The following is a 24,496-nucleotide window of genomic DNA, read 5'->3' on the forward strand; positions in this document are numbered from 1 at the left end:
GATCCCTCAGGAGAAAGGACAGAGGGACTTTCTAGTGCTGAGAACTGGAATATGGAACACTGGGCAGCTTTGAGGGGCAGGAAACACCCTGGAGAGAGCTGAGGGGACTAAGTCTTCCCTGGGACTGTGGCTGTGGCTGGTCGCAAGGGACAGGGTTTGACAACAGTGTCGTTCCACTAACACTGGGTCATGTTTCCATTTCTGTGTCAGTGGAGACTAACCTGACCACACCCGATTTCCTCCAGTGAGCTAAGAGGAAGCCTTCTTCCCCATGGTAATTTTTAGCAAAAGTAGAGAGTCTGCTGGGCACCTGTGGTCATGCCTGTAATCCTACCTACTCAGGAGGCAGAGATCAGGAGGATCTTGGTTCGAAGCCAGCCCAGGGAAATAGTTCATGAGACCCTATCTTGAAAAAAACCCATCACAAAAAAGTGGTGGAGTGGCTCAAGGTGTAGACCCTGAGTTCAAGCCCCAGTACTGCAAAAATAAAATAAAATAAAATAAAAAATTAGAGAGCCTGACAATGGCAGGAGGGCTAGAGTCACACTCCAGGGACTTTTACTGGCTTGCAGTTGGATGGCATTGAAATTATATCTCTGTCATGTACTGTCTTGAGAAAGGCCATCCCCTGTTCTTCCTCCCACTCCCACTCCCTCTTCCTTCTGTGGGAACCGACATGCCAGGGGCTGACCTGAGCCCAGACCATTGGACACACTCTGTGGAGTCTTTGGATCCTTGGCACAAGGTACTCCAGCTATTCCCATCTGTAACCCAGGTTCCTCAGTCAGTGCCAGAGTCCTCGGAGCCTTTCCATGAACTTCCTTTTCCTTACCCAAGGTTGGATTCTGTCTCTGCCAATCAAGTATTCAAGTGAATTCACATGGTTGAGACAAGTGGCAAAAGTAGCAGAAGCCACTGTGAACTGAGGCCACAGGGACAGTGGCAGGAAATTGCAACGATATCAGCCAAAAAGAGTTCTCAAATAGCTGGGATCCAGACAGGATGTGGGGAAGGACCCTCGGAGACCCCATGACTACAGTAGTTGGAGGTTCTGGAGACTGGATCATCGAGGTTGTCGTACCCTTGGTGGCTCTTCTAGACCTCTGGCTTGGGGAAGCAAGGGTTATGCCAGCACTGCCCAGTGATCTCCAAATGGAGGGTATGAACTCACGGATAATTTAGTCTGGGCCATTAAAATGAAAATAACAATTTGATAATTCAGAGATATGACTGTGAAATTCAATTCTGTAAGTTACTCTCTGGCCACCCCTTTCCAGCTCAAAGTATCCTGGGGGGCTTTTTTCTTTGCTTCCCTAAGTAGAACACTAAAAATTCTTCAGAACACCCAGTCCCTACACTAACCTGTCAAAGCAGGGAATAGAAAAAGACACTGGTTTCCAGAGAAGTGAAGAACTGACCAGCGTCTGGGAAGAGGACAGGTTGGGCAGAAAAAGGGACCAAGCCACCTACTGGTAATCAGCCTTCTTTTCAGAGAAGATCCGGACACAGAAGTCCCCATCCTTGTGGGGCTCAAACGTGGAGGGCACCAGGATATACTCCCCGGGGGGCAGCTTGAAGCGGTTGAGCACCTCACGGAGGTTGATGTAGGTGTCGGACCGCTCCCTGGCTCGAGTGGTGAGGAAAAAGTTTTTGCCAAGGTGGATATTGGTCTGCCCAGTTAACTGATGAATAAACAAAGAAATGGATGGGGGGAGGAGTGCAAAACAAGTGTTATTTTTACTTACTGAGAGAGAGAGAGAGAGAGATGATAGTAACATATCTGGATCACTTTGGATGAAAAGCTCTCCATCAAAAACAACCAGTGGCTACTGGGGAACTCAGAGGCATCAGCAACAGGAGACCCTATCCACCCGCCTCTGCAGAGATGCCATCTTTCCACATGGAGCCCCTCAGTCATCTTCTAGGTGATGCTTAGTGGGGCTAGAGTACTCAAAGCAGGAATCTGGCTCAGTTCTATGTAGCGTATGGCATACTAAGAAAAGTAAAGGCGATGTTGGGCATGGTGGTGCATGTCTGTAATCCCAGCTACCTAGGAGGTGGCAGCAGGAGAATCACGAGTTCAAAACCAGCTCAGGCAAAGTTATTGAGATCCTGTCTCAAAAACAAAATAAAACCCAAAAAAGGACTGGGGGCATAGTTCAAGTAGTAGAGCACTTGCCTAATAAGCATGAGGCCCTGAGTTCAAACCCCATTACCACAAAAAAGTAAAGACAAGATCCAGGACAGAGAAGGGGGTCCAGATAAAACCCAAGGCTGAGGCCAGAACTCACATGCAGTGCCCAAGGAAGCCCAATGCTATGGGCCACACTGCCTTCCCATGAAAGAAGCGTGCTACATATGGGTCCTGTATTCCCCACCCCGACTTACTAACTCGCCTTTAAAGTCACTGGCTACTGTGCATCTCGTCAGTTAAGAATAACTGTGGGCTTACTAAGTGCTCTGACATGATTAATTCGTGCCACAACAGCTCAGGGAGGTTGATGGCTGACCACTTTGACTGAAAAAGAAACTGAAGAGCAGAGAGCATAAGTCACTTGTCCCAAGTCAGACAGCCTGGGAAATGGGTCATGGTCTTCCTCTCGGTGCTCCCACCTTGGCTTACAGTCTTCCTGCTTGTTCTCGGAGCCACATGGGACTCCATGACAAGCCTCTGCAGCCTGAGGATTGGGGATTGTCTGCCTACACCCAAACGGTGCACAGGCTCTTCTGGGTCACAGGGAGGCAGTGAGCCCCACAGGGAATTCCCAGCATTCCTCATCCTGAGCTTAGCATAGCGAGATCCAGAACTGCAGCGACTCCACAGGGCTGCAGGGCCCGAGAGGGGGTGAGGACTTGCTCCCCAGCCACATCCCAAGCTCCACAGCACTTCTGAGCTCTGGCACTTTAAGGGTCATGCATGTTGGTGCCCTGAGCCCCCTGGGACAGGGCTGGCTTATGCCAGACGTACCTCCTCCGGAACCTGCAAAATAAAGGAAAACCACTTCAGATTCTGGGAGTTATAGTATGAAAATGCCAGCACCATGACTGTCTCCTTTGCGGTACCCTTGTCTCTGGAGCTCTAGTGTTGCCACTAAAACATAGTAATTGTTTTCCAACGAACTCAAAGCACTCCCACCACAATGGGAGGAGAAACAAGCCTCTTATGACCTGGCAATAGTGTCCTTACCACTACTCCCAATTAGAGAACAAGAAATGGGGATGGAGGTGAACAGGGCACTGGTGATTTATTCACAGTCACCAGCCAGCTGTGGCAAAGGCCACACTCCACCTCCCACCTGGGGAAAGCAGGGTTGACCTAGGCAGCACCAGGCCTCTGTCAGCCTCATTCAGTCTGTATTTCCTCAAGTAAGTCACTTCCCCTCTCCAGCCTCAGTTTCCTCATCTCTAAAACGAGACCAAATGATCACCAAAGTCCCTCCCAACTCTAAAAGACCATAACTGGATTTCTGAGTGTGTGTTGTGGCACAATTCAGCTTGCATTTTCCTTACGGCTACTCTGCCCTACGTCTGAAGTCCTTGGCTTCCATTTCAGAGACTAGGTGTCTGAAAATGTGTATTTTCACATCTTTTTTTTTTTTGCTGCAGTACTGGGGCTTGAACTCAGAGACTACCTTGAGCCACTCCACCAGCCCTTTTTTTGTGAAGGGTTTTTTTGAAATAGGATCTCGCGGAACTATTTCCCTGGATGGCCTTGAACCACGATCCTCCTGATCTCTGCCTCCTGAGTAGCTAGGATTACAGGCGTGAGCCACTGGCGCCTGACCATCTTCACATCTGATGGTGTTTGTCCACTTCCATTTCTCTGGAGGGTGGACAGGGCTGAGGTCAGTGGCCCGTTGGTGGAGCCACATAACCAGTGATGAGAGAGCACAGGGAGCCTTCTCCCTGACACCTTGTCTGAGTTCCCAGAGTGTGCTGGAAACCAGCTTGCTGGTAGTATTTGCCACCTCCCGTGGTGTAAGTACTTCCTCTGTGGCCATTTTCAGGCTGTCCAGGTGACTTCACTGAACATGGGGCTGGATTCCACCTGTCAAACCCCTGCCACCTGCCCTGGAGGTCTTCCTTGCTCCCTTCGCCTCTCACTGCCAAACAAGGTCATAGAAAGCTCTTTTCTGTGCTGCAGAGAGGGGCAGGGAAAGGGGCCCCACCCATCAGACCAGGTCTCCCAGCCCCAACCTGGCCCACAGCGTAAAAGGGGGAGGCAGCAATAATAAGGCTGCCCTCTGGCGCCTGCTGAGTGGGGCTTTGCTCTCACGTGGCTGGAATGAAAGAAGGACCCATGGGCCGCCAGAGTGTCTGTGGGGGCAGGGCTCTTGCCAGCAGAGCCCTAGGGGGCGCATAATGCCCCTTTGCTTTCCTGTCCTGAGCTCACAACTGCCTAGGCCAATGGCTTTCTTGGGCTCTGCCCAGTGGACCTGGTGGCTCAGTCTAGTCCTTACTATATTCCTTAGTGTGGGCCAGAAAATGCTGTTCTAGCTCAGGTCTCCTCATTTGTTGGAGTTTGGAGGGCCAACCAGAAAGCCAGGCCTGGGGGACGTGAAAAAGGGACATGGAGGCTATTTGAATATGTGGTACTCCCGGAGGCTGGCTCTGGGGGCCCAGGGGAGGGGTGGGAAGGCCCTGGAGACACAGACCAGCTTTGGAGACTTCTTGCGTGAGCTGCTGCTAAACTGAGTCAGGCTTGTGACTTTGCTTTTGCCTGGCTAAGGTCCCTGTCCATTGTCCCATCCTCAGTTCTGCCTCTGGGGTGGGTCTCCACACCAAGCTGAGACCAGCCAAGGGAGAAGGGAAGGGAGATGGAGCTCCACCCCTGCTCTGCCCACACCTCGTAGATGCCAAAGCCTATGGTGTGCATGTCCTCGCCCATCTTCCTCTGCCGCCGCCGGTGCTTCTGGATGAGGCCCACCAGGAAGGTGCAGCCACTCTCCCCATCCTCCTGGTCCTCGTCCTCCTCCTCTAGCTTGATCACATACTGAGGGTTCATCCAGAAGGTGTCTGCAGCAGAGAGGGGCAAAAGGGCCCAGCACTGAGCAGCTGTGCATGGGGGTGGAAGAGCTCTGTGCTAGGCCCTGGACTCAGGGCTGGAGGTTGCTGGGAGATGGATGAAAAGGGGGAAGATGGAGGGAGACAGGAGCAAAGGAACCAGGGTGGGAGAGGACTGCAGCCCCTGGCAGGATGGGCCAGTGGAGGTGGGCTTTGGAGGCAGGACGGCCTGACCTTAAGGAGGAAATAGTTCCTTGGGTGACTTCTGAAGTTCTTCGGAAGGTTCACCAACCCTGGGGCAGTGTAGGGAAAGGCTGTTGAGCTCCTGGCACAGTCTGAGTCTCGCTAGGACCTAAATTAGGAACTTCCCTTGCAGTTCTCTTTTGCCCTTGGGCTGGCTTGTCTTGGTGCCCCCTGGTGGTACTTTCTCCACACAAGGCTCTAAGAGGGAGGTCAGAGGCCTGGGAAGAGTGGGCGCTGGTGTCTTTTCCCTACACACTAGTTAGCAACTACCTCTCAGTAAACTCAGAGGCCAGGGACACCCTGTGTGCAATTTCAGTTTCTGTGTCCCTCCGGCCTGACCCCTTACCTACCCCTGTGGTATCTCTAACCTCCTATTCTCAAAAGCCATTTTCAGGAAGGATCTAAGAAAGTCCTATTTGAAGGTAATTATGCTGAGTACCTGCCATACCTAATAGAACACCTCCAGTGGTGGAATTGAGGGCATCACTTTGTGTGGAATGACATCTATGGCCCCATAGGCTGCCATCTGCTTTTATAAATTTTTATTAGCACACAGCTATATGTCCATTCATTTATGTATGGCTGCTTTTGGACTACCACAGTGGAGGTGAGCAGATGCCGTAGGGATTGGGTGGTCCACAGGGCCAAAAGTATATACTGTCTGGTCCTTGAGATAGTGTTTGCCCACCCTGATCTAAAGGGTAGGACAGGTATATTCCCAGTGGTGGCCTCTGGAACTGCCACTTGTTGACTGCATTCTTGAACTGGAGGTACTGGTCAGCTAGTCCCAGTCTGGCTACTTGCTCTGTGGGCCTGGTACACCACAGAGCCTCAAGTTCCTCATCTGCAACAGAGGATAGAAATATTACTATGACCTGCTACCAGAGTAAGAGTGACTGCACATTCAGACTGCCTGGGTTCAAATCCCAGCTAGTTGTGTGGTCTTGGGCAAGTCACTTACCCTCTCTAAGCCTCAGTCCCCTGGTCTTAAAGATGGAGATGATAATAAAGAAGTTTGTTGGGAAGATTAAATGGAACCACATACATAAAGGCCCTAGGACAGTTCTTAGTGCCCAATGTATGCTCCATAATTGGCGGGTGTCATCAGGATCAGAGAATTTCTAAGGGAGGAAGTATGGGGATTAAGATAGAGGCTCAGGGAGAACGAAGAGAGCCATGGCCCCAGTGAGTGGAAGCTGGGCGTCGCATGTATACCTGGATAGAGCAAGGGTGCCATGACTCCAGTGATGGAAGCACTTACTGGGGTAGTTCCTGCAGCCCCCTGCAGTGGAGCCCCGCCTCCAGTTCCCGTCCATCTTGGTGAGCTTCCACTTCTTGTAGGTATCACTGGTGAGGGTGTCAGGGGTCAGGTTGCAGATCTCTAGGCGGGAGTAGTGCCGCAGGAAGTCACCAAAAGACATCCTGGCAAAAGCAGAGACAGAGTATCCCAGGTTTCAGCAGGACATAGTGGCCAGACTTGATCTTCCATTAAGGCCAGATTAGGAGCCAGTCAAGGGCAGGCGGAGCAGGAGCATGGGGCCCAATGGTGGATACCAGGTCCAGAATCAGAAGGCCCAAATTCCAGTCCTGGCACTGTCACTCTTTAGCTTGGAGACTTTGATCAAAGCATTGAACCCTCTCTGAGGTCAGAGCTCTCATCTATAAAAATGGGAGCCATGAATATCAGAGGAGACAACATGAGGGTAAACTGTGAGTTGTGTCCAAGTAGATAATCCTCAAAGAGCCCCACACACGGACTATGAGTCCATTGCAGCCCACTAAGGGTCCTTCTTCTTAAGGGGCTGGGATGACTCTAGGAAGTAGGGGAGAAAGGCCCCATCTTTCCACTGTTTGTTCTTGGAGTCTGAACATTACAGTTGCTCAGGTTGTCAACCCCACAGTTGAGATGGACAAATTGAAGAGGTTTAAGACCTTTTGTTGTTTTGTTTTGGTGGTACTGAGGTTTGAACTTAGGGTCTTGAAGCTGACTAGGCAGGAGTTTTTATACTTCAGCTATGCCTCTCAGCCCTAAGAATTTTTTTGTTCAAGGTCTTACAGTGAGTTTAAAACAACAAAGCCAAAAGCCCATGCTGATGTGTCCTTCTGGCCAACAGTCTTGTTAGCAATTTTCCAGATGCATCTTTCCCTGGAGTCTATTCTTACCAGAATTCCCCATCTTCATGTCGTATGGTCAGCCTTTCTCTCACCTCAGGGTCGACAGTGTTCCAGTTTGGGCAGCTGGAAAGCAGAATGAGTGTATGATGGTGACTTCTCCCTGAAACCCATCAAAGTTGAGGAACAGGACTCCCACTCTCACCTCTGAGGACCCAGACCCCAGAAAGGGAGGAGTCACCCTCAGCTGGCTTAGGGGCCCACTGAAGTGTTTACAAAGCACTTGAAAGAGATCAGAACCCTGTGCAGGTACAAACAAGGGAGCAAGGCAAGAAGATTTGTTCTCTTGGAAGATGGTGCAAGGAAGAGTTCAGAAACTAAACACAGCCCATTAGTGAGAGATGAAGGAGCATCACTTGCCCAAGCTGAGATGGGCCTGGCAACTCTTTAAGGGGCAACTGAAAATACGACAAGGAGCCCTTCATCCCAGCCTCTGCAGTCCACCTGGAAGGAAGCCTTGGCAGGTATTCTTCTGCCGAGACTGAGGCTGTCTGAGACAGGCCAGGGAAGCAGTGGAAGAACTCAAGGTACCAGTCTGGGAAAGGGCAGGAGGACCCAGGGGGAGAAGCTCAATCAAGCATTTACCCCAAACAGTTGAAGGCCTAACAGCAGATCAACAAAGGGACACGGTATATTCTTGGTACAAAGTTTGTAGCCTAGGGGATAAGGATGCATTTTTTCCCTGGAGGTCCAATAGCAGGGTGGATTTGAGCTGGGGAAGGGATGGACCATGAGGTAAGAAAAGGATGCACGTAGGTCTGGATGCACGTACTCCAGGGTGTTGGAGTAATGTCTTCGTGCAGAGACCTTCCAAGGGCCACTGCCCACGGCCCACTTGGTGTGGCCGGTGCCCTCAGAGCCTGTTTCTCAGCACACCATGGTGTCTCCTCTCTCCATTTTAGCAGGGTCTCCTAGCAGAATGCACCTCCAGCCCACCCACACCCTGTACCCGCCTCACTTGTCATTCCACTTGCCGGTCCACTCTACTTCTCCCCAGGGATTTCGGATCCGGATCAGTTTCTGGAGGCTTCCTGCACTTTCAACCTGAAGAATCCAATGAAAGAAGAGGGCGAAGCTGAGTGCCAGCCAGGCCTGGAGGGACTCAGACCCAAATCTGCCTTCAGCACGAGTGAAGGGGAGTGGATCCATGTGTGAAGAAGGATCATGAAGGGTGGAGGGGGCTTGACCCCCAGACCCCTCCCTGCTGCCCAGCTTTGGAAAATGTAAATTAAAGCTCCCAGGATCTAGTTCCTGGAGGAATGGGGCTTTTCAATCTTTGTTATCAGCCTGAGGTACAAACACACTTGTTCTGTGGTCTGTGACTGGCACGTCACCCATACACCTTGGTAATTAACTGACATAGTATGTACTTTTGTCATGCTCAGAAAAGCTATACCCCTTGCTGAAAGAACATGGATGAAAACAAGCAGATGCAACATGTGAATCTTGTTTTGTTTTGAGACAGGATCTCAAAACTGGCCTGTTGCCCAGGCTAGTCCTGAACTCTTGGGTCAAGCAATACTGCTGCCTCAGCCTCCTGAGTAGCTGGGACCACGGCTGCTCCGCCAGGCCCAGCTAGCATGTGAATCTTGACTGAATCCTGATTGGGGTTGGGGTGGGAGACTGGGCCTCTAGAAAGAACATTTTGAGCAGCTGGGAAAATGTAACTGTGGACTGTATATTAGATGAAGTAACACTGGGCATGACCGCAATGGACTCATGTAAGAACATGTCCTTATTAATAAGTAAGTTTTTAAGTTTTTAGAGGTGAAGGGTCATAGCCTCTGTAATGTACTTGCAAAAGGCTCAGATAAAAAGTTCACACCACAGATAAAGCAGATGTGGCAAAATGTTGACAACTGTTGAATCTAGGCCATAGGGTTTGGATGTTTATTATGCTGTCGTTTCAACTTTTCTGTAGTCTTGAAAATTGTCAATATAAAAAAAGATGTGTGGCGCTATGATCCTCAACAAAGCTGCCCATCATTCTATTCCTTTTCAATGGCGTCTTAATAAATCTTTGCTTTTTCTTAAAAAAAAAAAAAAGATGTGGTGGGTGGTTGAAAAAACCAAGTTAGTAGGATTGGGGGCACCTGCTCAGTGGAAGAGCACCTGCTCAGCAGATGCAGGCCCTGGATTTGATCCCTAGTTAAAAATAAATGAAAATAAGGATGAAAAAAATAAAAGAAAGAATGAAAGTTAAATAAAAGAATACTGGACTTTCAGAGGACCTGGAGTCAGGTCTGGGTTTGGTACTTAACAGTGAACTTGAACTGCTCAGTAACATTTATGGTAATAACGTTAGCAAAGGAAGTGCAGCTCCCCACTTGCATACAATGTCAGGCAGGTGAGCATGTCACAGATAACTTGGTTGAATCAGCACAACTACCTCACCAAATAATATTATTCTTTCCAGTTTAAGTATGAGGACATGAAGCAAGTCCAAGGAACTTGCCAGACCACACGTCTGACAAAAGTCAGAGTCACGCTTGAACTCTGGAATTTGTGAGATCAAATTCAAAAGTATTACAAGGATGAAAAGCACTGGTAAAGAGAATACTGCAACTCTACAGCAGGACGGAATGCCTGGAGCCTCCCCTGCCGCCAGCAGGGGGCAGTGCGGCGCCGGGTCGGGGCGGGCTGGGGCAGGGACCGTGATCCCGTGACTGCCTAAACTTAAGGAACGCGGGGCCGCATTCTGGGCAACCACCATTAGGGGAGCAGGACCCCCGTCCTCTGCGTCCGCTGTTACCTCTTCGGCTCCGGTGACCGAGTACGCGTGTCCCTTCACCAGCTTCTGGTACGTGACGGCCTCCGAGTCCGCGGCGCTGGTGATCTGCAAACACAGCCAAGTCAGTCGCCGCCGCGCGGGGGCTCACTCCCGTCCTACAAAGGGACAACGACACCCCGGCACAGGGATCGAACCCCGGGGAGCAGGCGCAGAGCTGCGCTTTCTGGCACCCTGAGGAGCCCGATGCCGCTCTCAGATGCTGAACCGCCAGGAGCCACCAGAGATAATAAGGCGACCTGTGACCCTCTGGGAGAGGGTGCACACGCATTCACAGATGTCTGCTGGCTGGGGAGGGCGCGAAGGGGCGCACCCTGGAGAGAGGGCCCTCGGGCGGCCTAGGGGCTCAGGACAGACATCCAGGCAGCATCGGTGGGGCCAGATGCACTCATCGCCCCATGCTCCCAGGTCTGGCTCAGTCCAAGCTGCATGGCTTATAGGCTGGGATCGTTTCCAGCCCGAGTTCAAATGACTTTCCCATCTGTTGGGCGCGGTCTTTGTCTAGAGACTCCGGGGGACAAAACATCCTTCACCTCCCATCCCCTGGGAGGTTTGCCACCAAAGGTATTTTGAGAAAATGGTTCCTTCCAGTGTCCTCCCTAACGCCCATCAACCCTGGGACAGAGTGAGGGGAAGGTTGTGCCCTGTAGGTGGAGAAGGTGTCAGGACCAGCAGAGAGCAGAGAGCTCTGTGGTCTGGGGCAGGGGTGATTCAAGCAGGGTTAGAATGGGAAATGGGCTGGGGAGGGAAGGGCTGGAGGCTCCATCACCCCACCAATTGCACCCCATACAGCAGGGCTGTTGCCTAGCAACCCCTGGCTTCAGGCGAGGAGCAACATGGTGGGCAAGGAATGACTTAATGTCATCAGTCTGGGCAGCCGCATTCCTCAGGCACCTTCTGGGCCTCCCTTCAGCTACAGCACACTGGGGTGACTTTAAGGAGAACAGCACCAACTTACGTCGATAGAGCAGCCAAGGAGAGAGCCCTTCTGCAGAGCCTTCTGGATGATCTTGAACAGGTTGGGAGGAGGCTTCTTCAACTCATACCACTCAGCAATGCCTCCGGTGAAGTCCTCGAAGCCCTCGGTGGTGGCACCCCCCGAGAGCGCTTCATAGCATCCATTGACCCTACAAGAGGGGAATGCATGCTGCCACTATCACTGACACAGTGGGTACTGTCATCCCTTAAAGTACCACCCTGTCCCACTCCTGTGCCCCTCCCTGGTTGGAGCTCATGGGACCCTCCGCTCTCATTCTTTTTGGGGTACCCAGGAAGGCAAAGTCTATCTCCACAGTCACCATTTCCATGGCACTTTGGGAAGTACCCACACAACCTTAGAGTTGATAGGACTTAAGTGACAAGCTGATTCGGTCTCCAGCATCGATTTTTTTCTACATCCTGACCCGCAAGGGAAGGTCTGTTAATTGGCTGTTTGGCATTTACAGCTTAAAGTAAAAGACAACAATTCAATAGCGCAAGCAGGTTCCTGGCTCCTGACTACTGATGCTGGGCTCTGGGGACTTTCTAACTCTAGAATTTGAGCTCTGGGCCCCAGATTCTCTCTGCTGGGGATGTGAACCCTTCCTGGCACAGGGCTGTAAGGAACAGAAAGCCACTTTCTGCCTTACACACAGCCCGGCCAGCTGAGGTTGGAGAGGGTTGTCATGCTGGGCCTGGAACAAGCTCAATTCTGGACAAGCTGAGCAGAAAGCAGTTGAAAGGAGTATGGAGAAAACAATTGTCACCATATTTCCTGGACAAGGAATCATCCTACTCAATAGTGAGCAGTTTTCCCCATTAGCAAAACTCTGCTACTTACAGTTGATAAAAATGTAATAGGACCTGCCAAGGTGGCAGAGTTCCTTCTCAAAACCAGCACAATCAGCACCATAACTTTTCCCAGTGCATTTGGCTAAAAATGGCAGTAGCTGTCATTGATCAGTGCATCATGAGGCCAGGCACCCTGCCTACAGTAGCTCCTTGAATTTAGAACTCAATTTGGGCCAAAGTAGCCCTTTTATAGAACAGGCAGTCCCCTCAAAATAGTCCTTGAAGAGCCCCTGTTGTTTTGGAGCTGCCCCAGGGCAGCAGGGGTCATGGTGTTTGGGGAGGACACAGTCACTTACTTGGCATAGGCCTTCTCCAACAGAGCGCTCCAGAACTCACTCCCCTCGGCTGAGTGCACAAAGAGCAGCTCCCCGTCCTTGGTGGGTAGTCTATCATCCACCACCACCTCCACCCACTCGCCGTACTGCCAGAACTGCAGGACAAGGGGGTTAAGGGACATGGAGGCGTTGGAAGCAGCCCTTGGACTCCAAGCCTCAGCCACCTCTGGCTACCTCCTTCCCTGCCTCTTGCTGTGGGTCCTCTGAGCCCATCCTCGGAGGAGATGCCCCTTCAGTCTTCTATGGCAGGCAAGACTTCAGGAAGCAAGTGAGGACAGAGGCTTACCTGTGTCTCTTTTAAACATATTATTTCTCATTTAATACCATGAAAGGAGGAAATTTTTAACATTTTATCTCAAGCCTCAAATAATCAACTTTAAAAAGAACCTTGGGAATGACTTCCTGAACATCCAACTCCACCCACCTCTTTGCATGTCTTGAGGCCCCCCATGGCTATTGGGGTGGGGGGGTTCCCACATCATGGGCAGGTTGGGAGCTTCCTCTGCAGAACAGCGCTGGTCTTACGAGCCTGCTGACACCAGGGACTGAGGGGACTCAGTCAAGGAATTTAGACCCATTGAGAAGAAACCTGTGTCATCCCTTAGGTTACCTGGAAGCGGAAGATCCCGGCGTAGTTTTCCTGGAAGCTCTGGTCTAGGGGAACCACTCGGGCCAGGATTTCTTCATTCAAGGTAAGGGAGGCAATGGCTGCCAGCAGCCAGCAATCACCTGAGGACACAGTGTAAAGAGCTCTGATCAGGTCTCAGTACCTGGAGAAGGTTGTCTCATCGCTGCCTCGGGGGACTTGAAGTCTAAGACAATCCATGACCAGAAGAGCAGAATTATATTCCTCATCCTAGTGTGAGGTCAGAGGGCTTGGGAGCTATTTTAAAGACAATACTGAGGAAGGAATGTTTTGTTGGGTCGGTGGCCAAGTAGAGAAGGGAAGTTCATTCCCTGGAAGATCCAGAACTCTGGGTGGCTGAACTGTGTCTTTGGTCACAGGAGCTGTGACATGTGGAGTGAATGAACCTGACTGGGCAGCAGAGGCTCCTGTGGAAAGAGGCTTTAAAGGGGAGCTTGATGAGAGGGAGAAAATGTAGTGATGGATGGGAAGGGGTGGAATGCTGCACACTCCCTGGAGGAGGGGTTCAGAGACAAGGAGTGGATGTCATTAGGCAGCGTGACCACAGGAGTATAAGTTGTGCAGATGGAATGTGTAAAGAGCGCAGCCTTCATCCGCCCACAGCAGGTGCTCAGCACAGCCAGCACCATGATCATTTCTGGCAGTTATAAGCAACTGGGTTCAGCAACAGCACAGGATGGTTTGCAGGGAGGGATCATGTTTTCCACAAAATACCAACAAGGGGCTGAGGCTAGGAAGAGGATGAGGAGGTTTTCTTCAGTCCCATGGTGATAATAAGAAATCTTCTCAGTGAGCTTAATCCATTGTCAGATTTATTTTTACTAATTGTCAAGTTTCTAAAAGTTTACTGAGTCCTTCAAATTTTGGTTGACTTCTTAGCATCCTGATGGTTCCTGAACTAGATTGTCCTGTTGACATGTAGATGTGTTTACACACAGCAGTTTGAGGCCCGGATATGCTATGACAAATCTGTGCTGAGTGGAGACAAATCCTCCCTAGTTACTCAGGAGGTAACCAAAGGAAGTTAGATCCTTTTAGTCCTGAAATTGTGTGGGTGATGCTGTGCTATGAATTCACCTGTAGTTTTCCACTCAGCAGTCATTTGCTTTCCTAGTAACACTGAGGCCCTCCTTGCAGTCTCAGTCTGCACATTTCAGTGTGGTGGGTGGCATTAGCTCTGCCCCCAATTCCAGAGCAGGCCTGGGGCAACCTATGTAATATTCATCTGGCTTCAGTGGAAGACTTGGGGAATGTGCTGTGACCCAGCCAGAGTCAATGAGGGGTAGAGAGCCTTAACTGGGCCTTCTGGGAGAATGGGCAGGTGCCCTTTTCTATACTGAGTCTATAAAGATGCATAGTCTGTTGGGTTATACCATCCTGCTTCTGAGGAGGGGCTGCCTTCTGAAAATGGAGCCAGTGCAAAGGAAGAGTGACTGAGAGATGTAGAGCGAGAAACCAGTCCTGGCAATGACTATTACTGAGTCCCTGAATCAAGCTATACCTGAAGCCAGTCACACCTGCCTCTGCACTTTTTGTGATAACTTCCCTGTTTCCTTACCCGTGATGCAGGGCTGCAAGTTCGTGCTGCTATACTGCCAAGGGAATGTGGGCAAGAGCCATTACCAACTGAGTGCTTTGTATGTGGAATGTTAATTTCATTATTTCACTTACTCCATGCAATAGCGCCCACCTCCATGTTAAAACGCAGTATAACAAGGCTTAGAGAGCTCACATGCACTGCCAACAAACAACTCCAGGTAAGGGAAATGAGACCTGTCAGATCTCAGCAGCAACCTTCGGGGTCAGTGAGGCCATATAAAAACCAAACTAGAGACTGTCTGACATGTTGAGGCTATGAAATCAGAGGAGAAATTTAGCAGTGATTATTTTTAACTCTGTCTAGGCAGAAGAAGCTGATGAGTCCCTGAATGGTGGGGATGGAATCTGTAGGAGATTTTCCACTTAATTTCCACAGGGTGCTCATATACACCTGGTGATCAAAAAGACAGATGACCTTCCCACCTTTTGGAGCATCTGTTGCTCTCCCACTCCAACCATATCATACTCTCCATCCCTCAGGCCCAGCTCACCAGGTGTGCTGGGGTCATCAAAGCCTCTTTTTCAATCCAATCCTCTTCCTCAAACCTCAGGTCATTCCATGGCTTTAGTACATCTTTGGGAACCAGGCATGCCTGAGATTCTTATTGTCATTCAACTTATTTGAGATTTTCTAGGACTTTTGTGAACTGTTTAGATTTGAGTCTGTCCGCAACACACACAGGCAGAAAGGCTAGTGGGATTTTGGTAATAGGAGTCCTGAATCAATTACTCCTACAGTTCCTATACAATTTCCCATCAAATCCCTGAGCATCCTCCTAGGAGCTGCCCAGGTCTGTCTGATCTCAGAGTGGCTATCTCAATGTCCTCCCTGTTCTGTTTCCCTTGGTCCCAAGAACCCATGCTTTTATATCAGGCATATGTATACAACATAAAGTATGTCTGTGGGACCAGTCAATTGCTCTTATAATCTTGGAGGTCACAGCTGACCACACTGCTATTTAGGGGTCAATGACTCTGACCAAATGCATGAAGGATTGGCTGCAGTAGTGGGACTTTTTTTTGTGTGTAGGTCATATATCTAGGTCAATGTTCATATTAGATCTGTGTACCTATCTCAGGTTACTGTTCACCACCAGTCCTGGGTGCTCTTGCCACAACCCAGAAGTCAGTGGCCATGTTTCATGGCTTTCTGCTCTCTTCCTTCATTTCCCAGAAGCAAACCTACTGCCTATCCTGGTGGGAGGTCTCTTGTCTCTTCATTCCTTGCTAACTTATTTCCTCTGAAAGGATTCATGCTCCTAGGATGCTCCCTGGGTGATGGAACTGTGCACTAGACTAAGTTACCTGGAAGGGGCAGGGTCTGGACTTTTCCACGTCTAGCCTATGTCCTTTGCACCAGCAGCAACTTAAAACATAGAACATTTGTGTAATATTTTAAAGTCGACAAAGAACATTTTACACCTTTTATTTGAATTTCACATAAATCTTATGATTATTGTTATTTTTAATCACTTTCTGGGATGAAGCAGATAAAGCTCAAGAAGTCTATGGAGTAGAAAAATGGGAGGTCGTGCGTCCAAATCCTAGGTTTTGTTTAAGAGCAATACCTTGCTGGGTGCCACTGGCTCACACCTGTAATCCTAGCTACTCAGGAGGCAGAGATCATGGTTCAAAGCCAATTCAGGCAAATGGTTTTTGAGACTCTATCTTGAAAAAAACCCATTACAAAAAAGGGCTGGTGGAGTGGCTCAAGGTGTAGGTCCTGAGTTCAAACCCCAGTACCACAAAAAAAACCTCCACAATAATACCTTGATAGTGACTGATTTTTTTCACTAAGGAGAGACCCACTGGGAACAACCAACTGTAATTCAAATTTAAAACTAGGGAGGAATGTACTAGCAGCTCCTTTAAATTCTGTATTTTATTAACCTAATACCCACTGGTTCACAAAATATTAAAACATGTCACCTATCTAATACAGGGTAATTCACCATGAGAAAAGGAAGGTTTGTCGTTGCACAGGCAAGACAATAATACTGAGATCACAGAGGGCAAAAGGATCCAAGTTATATGCATTTTCTGTTTTGTTTTATTGAGACAGGGTCTTGCTATATAGCCCAGGCTGGCCTTGAACAAGATCCTTCTACCCCAGCCTCCCTAGTGCTGGGATTGTAGGCACACACCACCAAGCCTAGCTCATGTTATATGCATTTTATAGTCAAAGATTCAAGCTGTTTTCCAAATTCTGGAGTTGAGTGAGGGAGCCTTAGCGGTCACAAGAAGAATGTCTTGATTTCCAATAAGGTGGAAGCACTTGAAGTCTTACTTCATACTTGTATCCTTAACTTTCTCTCTCATGCCAATCAGCAAAATATTTTGAACCAAGTTGGGAAGCTCGTTACTCAGCTAATTTTTTTTTTAATTTCTTTGAATATCTGTTCACAGAAGCTTTCCAGAAACAAGATCTGCACAGAGATTACAGAAGTTTGCATTCACAAAGGCTTGTGATGTATCAGGCCCTGTACTAAATGTTTCATTCATATTATTTCAGTATCATTTCATTTCATTGGCACAGAACAGTTCAGGGTTCATGCTTTCAGCACCCTATTTCATAGCTGGCACACAGGTTTAGGGGTTGGGTGGTTCACCCCAAAGGCCCCGGCTCGTGAATGTTCATCACCTTTGCTTGTGCATTAAAGCTTTTAATGTATAACCTACCTGATCTATTTTGGCAAATAAACTGGTGTAATTTAGAATTCACCTGATTCAAAAAGGATGTTGTCCTAGTACCCTTGTCCTTGAGAAGTGACCCGATTTTGTGTCAGCATCTGCAGTGCTCACTCTAGTGGACGGGCCACATCCACGAGCACGTTTCTATTATACAACTTCACCAGCCGCAGACCCACCCTTCCCTGCTGAGTGTTCAAGTCCTTGGTTCTCCCCATTAAGGTTAGAGTCTACCTCCCCTGAAGGAATTGATGGAAACACCTATCTTCTAGATAATCACACAGTGACTTGTTCCTGGACAGATGCCCTAGTTGGAGAAGTCCACCCACGTCTCTCAACAAAGCCTGTTTGGGAGAGTTACAACTAGGTCTGGATAAAACCGCCTGCCTGTTCGGGAGGGGCCTGATAACCAGATTAACTCAAATACTACAAAGAACTTATGGCTCTAGCTGGTTTTAGCAGGAAAGCCCCAGAGGGTGACTTCAATGACTGAGGCCTCTCCTGGAATGCTGTCACATGACTGGGGCTTGAAAAAACAAAGAAGTTCCAGTTTTCACATCTGTAAGAGACTCTGGACTTTAGCAACTAGTATGTCCCCTGTGCGTTTGTTTTGGCTCTGCACTCCAGTCATACAAGATGAAACTGGCAGAAGGGAGGGTGAAATGGCTATCCGGACCGTGGCGCGCCTCGGTTGTGTACCTCCAACCATCCAAACTCCTGCCTTCTTCTCCTGGTGGGCTTTCCGGTTGTCATGCAGGTACAAAGTCGATCTTTGTTTGGTTATCTGTGCATGGACATCAGGTTGTGCCCTGCTCTAAGTTATTCCATATTGTATAAAACATTAGCTTTCGGCTGTCGCTTGCCACGAGTGACTCCATTTTATAAAACAGCATGTATGTAGCCCAGGCAGGCCTCGAACTTGTGATCCTCCCGCCTCTACCTTCTGAATGCTGAGATTACAAGTGTATGCCACCACTTCTGACTCATGGAGCCTGGGCTACATGTTTATAAAACATTTTATAAACATTTCATAAAACAGCAACTTGCTCCGTTTTGAGTGCAAATGCTGAGGCAGAATGACTCTATGTCTTATTTGTGCAAGTAAACAACCACCATCTGTTCATCACAAATCATGACAAATAGCTTATTTATGCAAATAAAATACTACCACCTATGAATTTCTCCAATTAAGCCAGGAACATATGGACACATGGGCTGGGGAGGGTAGGCTAGGGCATGTCTTCCTTGGGTCCTTCTCTGAGCTTGGCTCTGCTCCAGTTGGCTGTGTCCCTTGACTGCGGGGCATAGCTCCCGTAGGCTGGCACTGCACAAGTCCTACTTCCAGCTCTAGAATCCTGACAGATGCTCCCAATTCAGATCCAGGCTGTCTTTTGGGAGGAGCTCAGTTGTAATTCCTACTTTGATTCCAGAAGGCTCCAGACACATGCTGTTCAACTCCAACCGTGTTTAGGACTCCTCTGACTAGCTGACTGGCCCTGGTCAGCTGCTGTTGACCTTTATTAACAACCCCAGGGGTGTGTGGGAGCCTGCCCACAGGGGCTTCGACAATCATCCACCCTATTATTTTTAAAAGTAGTCTAGAGTCATTATCATAAAAATGCCTTTTCTTCTCAAATTAGTCTATAAACAATGAGATCCCAGTAAAATTAGCAATAGATTTTTTTAATGTGGAATTTAGCTGATTCCCAAGTTTATAAGGAAAATTAAATATGAATCATAGCCAGAAAAATAAGTCTAAAAGGAGATGGGTGTGGTGGTGCACATCTGTAATCCCAGCATTCAGAGGCTCAGGCAGGAGGATTGGGAATTCAAGGCCAGCCCAGGCTACATAGAGAGATCCTGTCTCAAGCAATCTAACAAAATCCTAAAAGAAAAGGGAGTCAGCCTCTATCAAATACTGAAACACCTACATGGCTACAATAATTAAAATAGTACAGTACTTGTACATAAATATAAATATAAGTATAGGTAAATGACACAGACTAGGAAGTCCAGAAACAATTCCAAACACTGGAATTTAATAAAAATAAAATTGTTGATAAATGGAATCGGAACTGAGTAGCCATCAGGAAAAAATAAATCAAGTTATAACTGATCTTGTCACAGAGATAAATTACTAAGTTAGGTGTGGTGGCATACACTTGTAATCTCAATACTCAGAAGGTTGAGGCAGGAGGATCACGAGTTCAAGGCCAGCCTGGGCTACATAGAGAGGGCTTGTCTCCTCTAAACAGAACAAACCAAAACATAATGAATTCTAAATGGAATAATATACATGAACATTATTATACATTAAAATGTATTTTTATGTGTATTATTTATATATTTCTAAATATTCTAGCAATTTATCTTATCTGTACACTTTTTATATCACATTTTAATATATTCATGTTATGGTAATATTTAGTGTAATATTTATCTGAATTCATAAAAGTTCTAGAAGATACAATGGAGAATTCTATTATAATCTCAGGGTGCAGACTGGCTATCTAATTGTAATCTAAAAGCCATAAAATTTTGCTGATAAGTTAATATTTAAATTAAAAATGCTAAGATAAAGTTAAATACATTAAAGTAAAAAAAATGCATAATAAAACCCACAATAAGCAAAGTCACAGCAAAAAAGTGTAGAAAAATGTGATTTAGATGTCAGACCAAAGATAAAATTTTCTAGCTTATAAAAAACGCCAGGCTCACTAAAAAATAGTCAAAGCTATAAATGGGGTTAACAGAAGAAGGGAAAATGGATGTCTCAAATATATCAGAAAGTATTTCCCTCACTCATCATAACAGTGATGTAAAATAAAATTACACTGAGATACCATTTTTTTTAAACTTTTATATCACAGAGTTCAAAAGGTGTGATTTAATCTGGGGATTTGGTAGCTCAGTGATAAGTTTGCCTCATGTGTATGAGGCCTCAGGTTTGTTCCTCTCACAGCATTGCCAAAATGAGAAAGTGTGGTTATCTGAATTGAGATTATATCAGCATACTTTTCTTCCTTTTTAAAAAAATAGCTTAGTATCAGTTATTCTTAAATGAAAATTATGATTTTTGATAGAAGTCCTTCATAATAATTGGTTCACATTGAAGTAATAACAAATAGCCAATCAAGTGACTCATTCCAGTGTCTCCCCTAAACTATGTTCTGTAGAAACTAGTTCCTCAAGAACTGAGCAGGTATTACTTGAGAAAATGTTCTGTGGTCAAATAAGGCAAAGCTACTCGGGTCAAGTGCAGAGACTTCTTTAAAGGAATTCACATAGTGACTTCCCAGGGCGGAGGAGGGAAGCATAGAATGTAAGCTTCTCAGACTTTGATACTGGAGCCCACTTGCTGACATCTCTCATGGCCAGTGCCCCATAATGCCCACTGAAAATGCTGGATTGCATACTGAGGGGTACATTTTGCAGCTGTCTCAGCCTGCTGAGTTCTTCAGGAAGCTAAGCTGGTAGAACCAGACCTTCCCTCTGAGATTCTTTCACGGCTCTCTAGAAGCAACGCTATGGGCAGGCCCACCTGCTCCAACCCGGTGCTTCTGACAGCACCTGTGACTTTTGTTTCTCTCCGGGTTTGGACACCCTCTTCCTCCTGGATAGTCTTTTTTTTTAGAACTAGCTGCTTTTCTTTTCAGGGTATGTTGTTTTGTATGGCATGGTGTGGTTAGGCCTGTGTTCCCCAGGAATGAGGCTCATGTAAACATTAACAAATTCTGGCTCAGCTCCTGCACAGCTCTGACTCACCATCTCTCGTCTGCCTTTCTCACTCTGGGAGCCTGACACTGCCTCTGTTTGTCCAGTGCCCTGGACATGAGCAGGGCAGGGACAAGGGTCAGAGCAGAGTCATAGCAGGCACTTATTGCCCACTGGACAGACTCCTTGAGTCCCCAGGGGTGGGAGCTGGATGCTAGCGACATGTCCTCCAGCAGGCTGCTGCTGGATACATCCATGCTCAGCCTGGAGGTTACTGAGCCCCCAGCAAAGGTCCTGGCAGCTGGCCTGGTAAGACTGATCACTCCTTCACCCAGGCTGCCCCACGCCAGCCACGCTTCTTTCCAGAAGACACTTGACCTGAGCAGCCTGAACACTGGGGGGATTTCCTGTCTTGTTGCTACGTGGGAGAGGCCCACCTGGTGCCATACCAGCCCCAGCTTAGTCCATCAGGGGCTGCCTGCTGGATAGGGATTCAGGGGTCTCTTGCCCTCTTCTGTCACAAACCTTACTTTTGCTTAGTCTTGGTTTCTATGCCTGTCTCTCCACATACAGAGATCAGACTTAGACTTCAAATACTCATGGAAAGGGAACCCTTGGATTTAAAAGTTGTGATATAAAAATGACTGAAAGCAGGTTTAGGGAGGAAAATAGGAGAGTCACAGTTCTGGGATTCTGGAGCCAGCACTGTTGGAAGGAAATCACCCACGGGAGGTGGGCAAGCCAGACTTGCCCTTTTATCTTTTGCTTGGGTTGGCACTGAGATTTCCTGCCTTCCTCAGTGGGGACCTCTGGAATCCCTGTAAAGGATGTGTCTTTCTGGATGCAGGGTTCATGCTGGTTGGCTCAAAGACCTGACCTTCTGTATCTTGCTTCTCACCCATCTGGCATTCTCCCCCACACCTGTTCGCCTCCAGGCATCGGCCCTGATCCTATCCTGTCAGGGTTCCTCAGACACTAGGCTCTTGGCTGCCTTCTCACTCCACTGTAGCTGGCTTTGTTCCTGGGCCCAGTCCATTGGGCTCTCCCTTCCTGTGCACCTTCCTCCCAGGTCCCTGAACCCCTGCCCCCCACCTCCAGCTTCCCACATTATCCCAGGCAGGCACCTCCCTGTCATCCTGTGCTAGCAGGAAGTGAACAAACGAAACAGGCAGGCGACCCACAAGCCTCATGGGCTGAAAACCTTAGACACCAAGCGTATGGACCCAGTGGTCTCTCTGGGCAGGGACACTGGTCAGGCTGGATGGTGAGGGACACCAGAAAGTAGGGCTGATGTGGTGGGGATGCATGATTGTGGTCAGAAAATGTGGATATGTGTCCTAATCCGGTCATTTACCCTCGTATGAACTTTATTTTTTTCATTATGTGCAAACCTTGGCCCGTTTGGTAGCATTGTCCTGGAAAGGGTGAGGCTGCTGGGGGTCATAAGGGTTGTGGCTAAGGTGGGAGGAAGGAGGTAGGAGATTATGGGGGCCGGAGTGAAAGGACCTGGATCCACTGAGCACACATTTCATCCTCATCCTCAGAAAATGTTTCAGAAGTAAAGGGGGAGGGGTCCAAACGAATAAATAAAGGCAAAGAAAGAGCACTGGGCAGATCCTGGCTACAAATGCATCTGCTCAAGACCTCCCTTCCTCCACCTGACCAAACCTCCAGGCGGGCTGTTGAGTCCCCTTTCGTGTCCCTGAGAACTGCAAGACACTTTGCAGTCTTTTCTCTGCTTTGTCCCCTCTAGAACACAAGGCAATGGGTTCTTAAGGAGTCAACCCTTCTTCTCTGTCCTCCAGAGTCTGCAGTTGTGGACCTTAGTTTTTTCCCCTTCATATCTTGGCTGTGGGCTCTCCCTGGGTTTCCTGTCTGGGACAGATAGCATCTAGGTCTTGACTTAGCCACTTGTTCAACAACTATTTAGTGACATTCTCTCTGGCTCACCCTGGGACACCCACCAAGATCACTTAAGTGAATTTTACACATGGGCTTCCAGGGGGCCCTCCAAAAATCCAGATTTTCTCTACCCCTTCCAATTTGTTTGTTAAAAGCTGGAGTTTTGGCTGTTAGGCACAAGTCCTCATCCTATTGACTCCCTCAGGCTACCTAGAAGAAAGGACAAATTGTCTCCAACTGGGCTGACCCTCCTTGTGGCTCTACCATGAGCACCCCTGGTATCCACAGACTTCTCTCCACACCCAAACTCTCAGCCAGGACCCTGGTGCACAGGCTGTGCTCAGATCCTCCCCTGAGGACAGGGCACTCTCAGACAGATCTTATGAATGGCTCCTTTAAGCTCCGAGGCCCTCTTCTGAAAAGATAAAGTCATTCAGGGCTGTGTCAGTGAATTTCCAGAACCACAAACCCAGTCTTTGCATCCTGAGGGTCAGCTCTGTGCACAGGCCGCAGCCACCTAGACCACAGCGGGGAGCAGCATGCATCTGGGCTATTTGCATTTGCGGCTGTTGGAGTGGTTTTCCGAGGGGAAGATGTAATAGTTGTGTGCTTTTCTTTCTCTTCAGCTATATCTCTCTTTCACACAAACAGGAAAGGGAACCGGAGTTGGGGAGACCCCTGCCCAGGGAATCAGAACATACGGGGCTTCCTCACACTAGAGGGCAATGACCTGCTGACAGTCCCTGCGGGATGGAAGGTTTGTGAGTACATGGCAAGTGTCTGGCTATTGCTTCGGTCTAACCTAGCCACAGGGATGAGTGAGTTGTAGCCCCAGGGCCTCTATGCTCAGGGAAGGAAGACACCCACTACCCACACACTTCAAACACAGGCCAAAGAGGTTCTTCATCTTGGGGAAAGCAGACAGGACAAGCCCAGTGCCACCTGTGGCACTCTGGAAGCCCTCTCCCTGCCTCTGCACCCCTCAGTTTCTTCTCTTATCCCTTACTTCAACTCCCTGGCAGCATCTCTGTCCTCCCCACTATGCACTCAGGCAGGGGTGTCCCTTCCTCCTCCAATCTAGTCTCAAGCATCTGGGCTGCTCGTTCATTCCTCTGTGCCAGGCCTGTGTGACACTTGAGGAGGACAGCCATCACTAGCTGAGAGGCAGTGAGGAAGACATGGAAATGTGATTGATGGCGCTGAGTGCTGGACTGAACGGGAAAGACTGGGACTGGGGTTGGGGACGGCTTAGAGGAGGAGGACTGGGACTGGGTGAGGTGGGTGAGAGCACTTTCAGGGAGAAGGAAGGTCAAGGGAAGAGATTCCTGGGGGGGGGGGGGCACAATTCAGGAAAGACAGGTGGGGCTTGAAGTCTGGGTGAGTGGAGAGCTCCAGGCTGGAGAGATTAGTCTACACATCTAGGGCGGGTTAGGAATGCAAACTGACTCCCTAGGGAATTCTAACCAAGGTTCCTTTTCACTGTTCATCCATTAGGTGCCAGACGCTCCAGGCACAGTAAAGCATACACGCTTGTGCTTTCCTTACCTGCTCCCTAGCCAGGGACACCTTCTGCCT

General features: G+C 48.6%; 1 protein-coding gene across 2 annotated transcripts in view; it reads right to left on the reverse strand.

Annotated features, from left to right (window-relative positions):
* The window catches only part of Capn2 (calpain 2), a 50,005-nt gene that overhangs the window by 11,831 nt on the left and 13,678 nt on the right, over window positions 1-24,496 (reverse strand). The window contains exons 3-12 of one of the 2 annotated variants that reach the window (XM_020153209.2): window positions 12,983-13,101; window positions 12,334-12,467; window positions 11,166-11,334; window positions 10,172-10,255; window positions 8,378-8,463; window positions 7,411-7,485; window positions 6,509-6,669; window positions 4,847-5,016; window positions 2,969-2,980; window positions 1,471-1,682 (exon numbers count right to left, since the gene is read on the reverse strand). In XM_020153209.2, the coding sequence (XP_020008798.2) occupies window positions 1,471-1,682; window positions 2,969-2,980; window positions 4,847-5,016; window positions 6,509-6,669; window positions 7,411-7,485; window positions 8,378-8,463; window positions 10,172-10,255; window positions 11,166-11,334; window positions 12,334-12,467; window positions 12,983-13,101 (1,222 nt within the window). The remainder of the gene's footprint in view (window positions 1-1,470; window positions 1,683-2,968; window positions 2,981-4,846; window positions 5,017-6,508; window positions 6,670-7,410; window positions 7,486-8,377; window positions 8,464-10,171; window positions 10,256-11,165; window positions 11,335-12,333; window positions 12,468-12,982; window positions 13,102-24,496) is intronic. The other variant, XM_074048239.1, reaches the window with a different exon arrangement.

The sequence above is a fragment of the Castor canadensis genome, chromosome 11, assembly GCF_047511655.1.
Source record: "Castor canadensis chromosome 11, mCasCan1.hap1v2, whole genome shotgun sequence".
Taxonomy (NCBI): domain Eukaryota; kingdom Metazoa; phylum Chordata; class Mammalia; order Rodentia; family Castoridae; genus Castor; species Castor canadensis.